The 7,213-nt window shown below is 25.2% G+C and overlaps 1 protein-coding gene across 1 annotated transcript; it reads left to right on the forward strand.

Moving 5' to 3' along the window:
• Positions 1-3,327: 3,327 nt before the first annotated feature.
• LOC107015219 (myb-related protein 308) lies at positions 3,328-6,761 on the forward strand. The gene is made up of 4 exons (XM_015215421.2): positions 3,328-3,578; positions 3,668-3,797; positions 5,228-5,646; positions 6,247-6,761. Exons 1-4 carry the CDS (start codon positions 3,446-3,448, stop codon positions 6,645-6,647), a joined length of 1,083 nt encoding a protein of 360 aa, XP_015070907.1. The 5' UTR covers positions 3,328-3,445; the 3' UTR covers positions 6,648-6,761.
• Positions 6,762-7,213: the final 452 nt, after the last annotated feature.

Consider the following 7,213-nt stretch of genomic DNA (forward strand, 5'->3'; position numbering starts at 1 on the left):
AGAATATAATCATAAAGAGAAGAAGACAAGAGAAGTAGATAGAAGAAGAGGAATTTTCTTCATATTCAAGTGTATGTAAGTCTCATCTGTAGATATTACAATAGTGAATGAACAATCCTATTTATAGAGTGAGAAATCACTCCAAAGGTCACCATATTAAGTATCATAATAAATAGATACATTCTTATCCAAAAAGGTTCATGTAACCTAGTGAATATGAATGGTTGTTCACGTACTAACTTTATGGACTATCCACTTATTCAATGTATTTATAACAATATATATATTATTAGATATATAAAAATATAATTAATTTAATATTTTATTTATAATATTAATCTCACATAATTCCTATTGAAAAGTACATAATTACAAGAATATCCTTCACACTTTATTATTTATTTGTACATTTTCTTTGCAACAAATTTTTTTGCGAAAACAACTTCTTCTTTCTTTTTTTCAAATATAAGATTACATAGTTATAGTATTGCATTAAATATTGTTGTGAAAAGCTGGCAAAGAATTCTTTTTAATTAAATTTATCATCGCAATAGTAAAAAGTTTGATTAAATTATATTGAAATTAGATTTATTTATTTTTTAAAATAACAAGATACTTAAGAGGCCACAAAGCCTATTAAAACACCCAACAAATTAAAAGACACTAAAAAGAAAATAAAAATAAAAACTTAACGACAAAGAAAATAAAAAGGCTTTAAGAACAGTTTTATAATTAACTAATCTAATATAAAAGTTAAAATTACTAATATCTAAAATTTCTTGATATTAATAATACTCAATAAAATGCATAACTAATGCTTGCAATATTTATTATATACGACATTAAAAAATTATATAAAATAAGATACTATTAATACACACTTAATGCATACATTATATTTTTAACCCTTTAAGACATTTATGGACAGGTGAACTACATGAACGATGTATAACTTTTCAAATACAAAAAAATAAATAAAAAATTGGGAAAACTATAAAATTAAAATTCAAAGCTTGGGGAAAAAGAAATTAGAAAAAGGACGGCAAAAAGGTAGAACTAGTGAAGACAAAATAAAGAAAGCAATAAAGGAGGCATTATTAATTGAAACGCGAATAAAGGAGTTTAGTGTGGGCAGAGGTTGATGAAAATAATAATAGTCATGCATATATAGGGGCTATTAATAATTAAATACGCATGCATTCAATATATTTTCTAGAAAATTAAATAAAACCATGTATGGAAAAAGGAAAAATAAAGGAGATAATTATAAAGTGATTTAGAATCGTATCCTTGTCCATAAAGATATGAAACTATAATTTAAAATAATTATATCAAATTAGATTGATATAAAATTAAAATTTTAATTAGATGTGAAATTTAAATTTCTTAATTAGTATTTTCCTATAAACATGAAACATTTTACAAGTCCAAAAATTATCAGAAAGATTTATTATTATTATATATATATCATGATTCCAAATTAAAAATCACCATTTTGAGTTTGTTTAATTTAAAAGAAATATATTTTATAAAAATAATTTTTAATATTCTCATATTCAATTGATTAAAATATTTTAACTTTTTTTTAAAAAAGAGAAAAATGAATTATATAATAAACATAGAGAATACATTTTTTATATATGACATATCAAATTCATTATCTCTATCTCGTCCGCCTAAATGACCACCACTCGCAAACCCTCGCTACTTACCTTTTTTTCTACATATTTAAATAGTTAAAAGAAAAATTATTTATAAAAAAAAAATCTCAATTTTGAGAATAATATATTTTTGCTTCGTATAATTTTGTATATTAATTTTAAAAATAATATATTTATGCTTTGATATATTTTTATATCGCATGTGCAAACGCAGACTAAAGAAAATAATGGGGTGAAAGGACAACGAACGTGGGAAATAGAAGCCCCCTGGCAATACTCGACTGTGGATGAGCCACGACTATGTTTTAAAATAAATGGCTACGTGGCATCTTTTAGCACCACACACGTGTCTCTCTGTCTCTTTCAATATCTTTCATATGAGAGTTAAGTATCGAGGACAAAATTTCTATTAATAATATCTATAATTATAGCAAAAAATGAGTACGAAGTTAGTAGGACTAAAATTCATGACCTTAAGAAATTTTAGTAAATCCCTTGATTATTAGACTAAATCGTTTTAGAATTGTAAAAATTTGTATATATATTTATTAAAATAAAATTTTAGCTTTATATATAATGTAATTTTTTCAGCGAAAGGATTGGACAAGGGTTGCTCTGCCCTTGGATGTTGTGTTTTCCAAAATTAATTTGATTAATTTTAAAATTAGATTAAATTATATTAATTCGATATAAATCATATAAAATGTTATATAATTGCATTTTTTTCCATCTCAACATATAGTAAAAATATCTTAGAAAAATATTAATTAAATTTCTTATCATTTGACTCTAAAAAAAGTAACTATGTTGACCAAAAGGAAGCGAATAGAGTACGTTATTTGATTGAAATTGGTAAATAATAATACTCGAGGTTTGAAAATGAAATTTTAGACCAATCGAAATTGAGGGTATCGAATATGTTTAACCTTAAAACGGTACAATTATTTAGATTTATAGACTTCAATCAAGGACATATATAAGGATTAAGATAGTCACAAACACGTGATTTGTATACTATATTTTGATTAATTAATGGGCAAAGTAAAATGAAATAACAAATATAGATTTATAACGAGACATAAATACGTTAAGTAAATAGAATTTAGTTCTGAATTCCGATGTCGATAGCTAGCAACGTCATCGAATAACCTTGATTATATTGGTATTAATTAAAACATATATAACGTAGAACAAATTAAGCTCAAGATCTTAAGAACACATAAAAATATTACATTACTGACAAATGAATTAAAAAATGCGATGATTTACAATGACGGAAAAGGAAATTTTTTATAAGTAAAATCATATATTATATATATATATGAAGCGAAGCGTTTCAATTATGAATAAAGAAATATTTATCAGATCATAACGTTGGTTATATTGGGGTGGAGCCAGCAATCTATCAGGGATTCACCTCCTTTAATGAAAAATATTATTGTTTATACACGATTAAAATTATTTTTTTATAATATACAGTAAATATCAAATTTCCTTCAACTATTTCACATATTTACTTTTTCAAATTTTAAATTTTCTTATAAAAAATTCTAACTCTGCCACCGAGTATTAACATCTCTTTTATCAAAGAGTGACATGCAATGCAAAAAAGCTTATTAAGTCAACCTTTGGTACGTCAATAAGTTCACATAAAATTAACTAGGCTAAAGTGAAGAGCGGGGTCCATTTATTTGTGTTGTCTCTCTATTTATTGACATTTCTATTGGTGAAATGAGACTAATTTTCATTGCCTTTTGCTTCTCCATTTTGTGATAATAATAATAATGGGAAGAACACCTTGTTGTGAAAAAGTGGGTATCAAGAGAGGCAGATGGACTGCAGAAGAAGATCAAATTCTCACTAATTATATTATTTCTAACGGAGAAGGCTCTTGGAGGTCATTACCTAAAAATGCCGGTATGATTACCTACTAATCTTTTATTTTAATTTAAAATTTAAAATTTTTTCTTCATTTAACAATTTTTTTATAATATTTTATTTTGAAGGATTACTGAGATGTGGAAAGAGTTGTAGACTACGATGGATTAATTATTTGAGGTCTGATCTCAAGAGAGGGAACATTACTTCTCAAGAGGAAGATATAATTATAAAGTTACATGCAACTTTGGGTAACAGGTAACTAGTCAATTACTTAATTTGTCTTTTTAACTTGCTAATTAAACCACTCATTTTGTTTCTTTTTAGTCTAGGTCCGGAAAAAATATCTCTTTTAAAATCATGAATTTTTTTCGTTTAAAAAAGAATGATTTTATTTTTATTTAGTTTATTTCAGAGAAAATGATCTTTTTTCTTTTTTTGGTAATATTTTAACTTTAATTTTTAACTGACATCTTTGAAACCATAAGATTAAGGATATTTTGGTACATTTGACATAACTTTAATTTAGAACCATAAAATTAAAAAGTCTTATTTCTTTTCTTAAAATCCGTTTAAAGTCAAATAGGTCATTCTTTTTTATACGTAAGGAGTATTTTTTTCTTAAAAAATAAATCTTAAACTCATTTTAGGTTATAAACATTGTCACAATAGTTTGGTGCTCCAATCTAACAACACTTCTTATATCATTTTGGTGTGTGAATAGTGTTACACTAAATTTAATATAACAATATTATCCATCAAAATCATTACTATTCATGATATCATAGTGTAATGGATTCGAGCTAGAGAAAGAATAAATAATATGTTTTAGGTAAATAATACTTCATTTGTTTAAAAAAGAATGATTTTTTTTTTAAAAAGAATAATTTCTTTTCTTTTCAAATATATTTTAATCTCAGCTGTCCATGTGACATGTTTAATAATTAATATCATATGATTTAAAAATATTTTGCTATATTTAACATAACTTTAATTTAGATATACAAAATTAATAAGTCTTTTTTAATTTCTTTAATATCGTGTTAAATTAAACTAGGTCAATGGTATAATCGATGAAGTAGATGCCCTAATAAATAAAAGTGAATAAGTAAAACTGAGATCAATACAATTATAATTAACTTAAATTCATCACTTCTTTTTTACTACTTGAATTCATCACATAAAACGGATGAATTTTTTTTCTTCTTTTATTTTATGTTTACTCCAGTACTTAATAGTTTATAGTTATGTTTGCCTGGAAAAAGGAGAAAAGTTTTGGACACATTAATTTGTAGGGTATTATTTTCTACATCCATTATTTGTGCCTAATGAATTAATAAGTTAATTAAATTGGTCCCCTCGAGTAAGTTCAATATTACTCTTTTTTTTTCTTCTTTTTCATATGACGAGTGGCACATTCATGCTTTAAAAACAATTCATCCTTTCTATTATTAGTCATATACCAACTTTAGAAAATAAAACAGTGACAATTTAAAGTATTTTTTCAAACTAGAAAACGTATCTTAAGTTGGATGTATGCACATATATGTCAAATAATTTCAACAAAGAAAAAATTTAGAAAAGATGTGTTAGTTGTGAGTTTTGACATTAAATATGATTGATTAATACATATACCATCTATCTAGTTTCTAACATTTTCTAATGTCATCGACTTTTTGAAATTACAGATGGTCTCTGATAGCAGGACATTTATCGGGTAGAACAGACAATGAGATAAAAAACTATTGGAACTCTCATCTAAGTCGAAAAGTTGATAGCTTAAGGATACCAAGCGATGAGAAGTTGCCTAAAGCCGTAGTTGATTTGGCTAAAAAAGGTACATTGAAGCCAATTAAAAAATCATCGATTAGTCGATCGAAAAATAAAAAATCAAACTTATTAGAAGCTAAAGAAAATAATACTAGTGGGGCTTTGATTGGAATTGTTCCTATGCCTTCAACACCAAACATAGAAAAAGAAGCATTGTGTTGTACAAATATGCCAGCTTGTGATAGTGCCATGGAATTAATGCAAGAAGATCTAGCAAAGATAGAGGTGCCAAATTCTTGGGCAGGGCCTATAGAGGCCAAGGGCAGCCTTAGTTCAGGTACAAATTTCGATGTTTTGACTATTTTTTATTGTGAAATTTGATTTTAAAAAATATTATTTGATATTAGATTCAAAATTTATTATAGTTGTGTTTGATTATGAATATAAATTAGAATTGTTTTTTTTTTTTACTTTTTCTGAATTATTTCGACTAAACTTTTTTTTAAAAAAAAATTTGAAATTTTGTTGCCAAATATGATTCTCTGAGTTTTAACTATGGATAAAAGTGAAAAAGATCAAATACCCTCTAATAGTTTTTATTAATCAATTAAATACTTTAGAATTTTGATTTTCAATAGTGAGTATGACGACATAATATTTATATATTGAAATATGTGATTGTTTTATCAAAAAATTTAAAATTTAATTTTTATATCTTCCTTATCTTTTGAAACGTCATTTTTTATATTTAGTATCTTTTAGATCCAATATCTATCTATGGGTAGACCTTGCAAAGTACTTTTTGTTATTTTCAATTATTAGGCACAAATAATTGAATCTAGCACCTCTTGTATGTACAAAATTTTAAACCGTAGCAATAAATAAATATCTTTTTTATTTTTTTTTTTAATTTTTAATTTTTTTTTTGTCTGAGCAGATAGTGGTATGGAATGGCCAAGACTCGAGGAGATTATGCCAGACGTGGTGATTGATGATGAAGATATGAACACAAATTTCATTTTGAATTGTTTAGAAGAAGAAGTAACGAGCAATACTGCGGGGAATAGTTATTCATGTATCGAGGAAGGTGATAAAAAAATATCAAGCGACGATGAAAAAATCAAATTATTAATGGATTGGCAAGATGATGATGAGTTAGTATGGCCGACGCTACCATGGGAATTAGAAACAGATATAATTCCTAGTTGGCCACAATGGGACGATACTGACACTAATTTACTTCAAAATTGCACCAATAATAATAATTATGAAGAAGCAACAACAATGGAAATTAATAACCAAAATCATAGTGCCATTGTCTCTTGGCTTTTGTCTTAGAAATATAATAATATGACATTATATATTGCTTTTGAATATATTACTCAACTCTTTTTGTTTCGTTTACTATATTATATTTGGAATGTGAGAATTAGAATGACTAGTTTATGTACATATTTTAAGTTTCATTAGAAATATCGTCAAGTCGATTAAAATATGTATGAATTAATGTAGTAATAATGTTATTATTACTTTTTTGATGTAATTAGAAGTGTTTTAATTTGATTAGAAAGTAAAGTTAAAATATAGCAAAAATTTTGAATATTTAATTTTTGTTTAGAATATCAAATTAATGTAATCTAATTTAACTTTTAAAATTAATTAAATTGACTTTTAAAAATGGAACATGAAAATTAAAAGTGGAAAGAAAAAGTACTAAATCGAGAAAAACATTGACAATTAATTAAACAAAGCAGAATAAATAAACATGCTCACAAACTTGGTCTTATTCCTTCCAATTACATATAAGTAGATATTTAAATTTGTATAACATTAAACAAGTAGATACGTGCATACTGTGTTACATAATACACGTAGAATATCATATAGAACAAAAATTGTTATGC

This window comes from Solanum pennellii, chromosome 1 (assembly GCF_001406875.1).
Source record: "Solanum pennellii chromosome 1, SPENNV200".
Taxonomy (NCBI): domain Eukaryota; kingdom Viridiplantae; phylum Streptophyta; class Magnoliopsida; order Solanales; family Solanaceae; genus Solanum; species Solanum pennellii.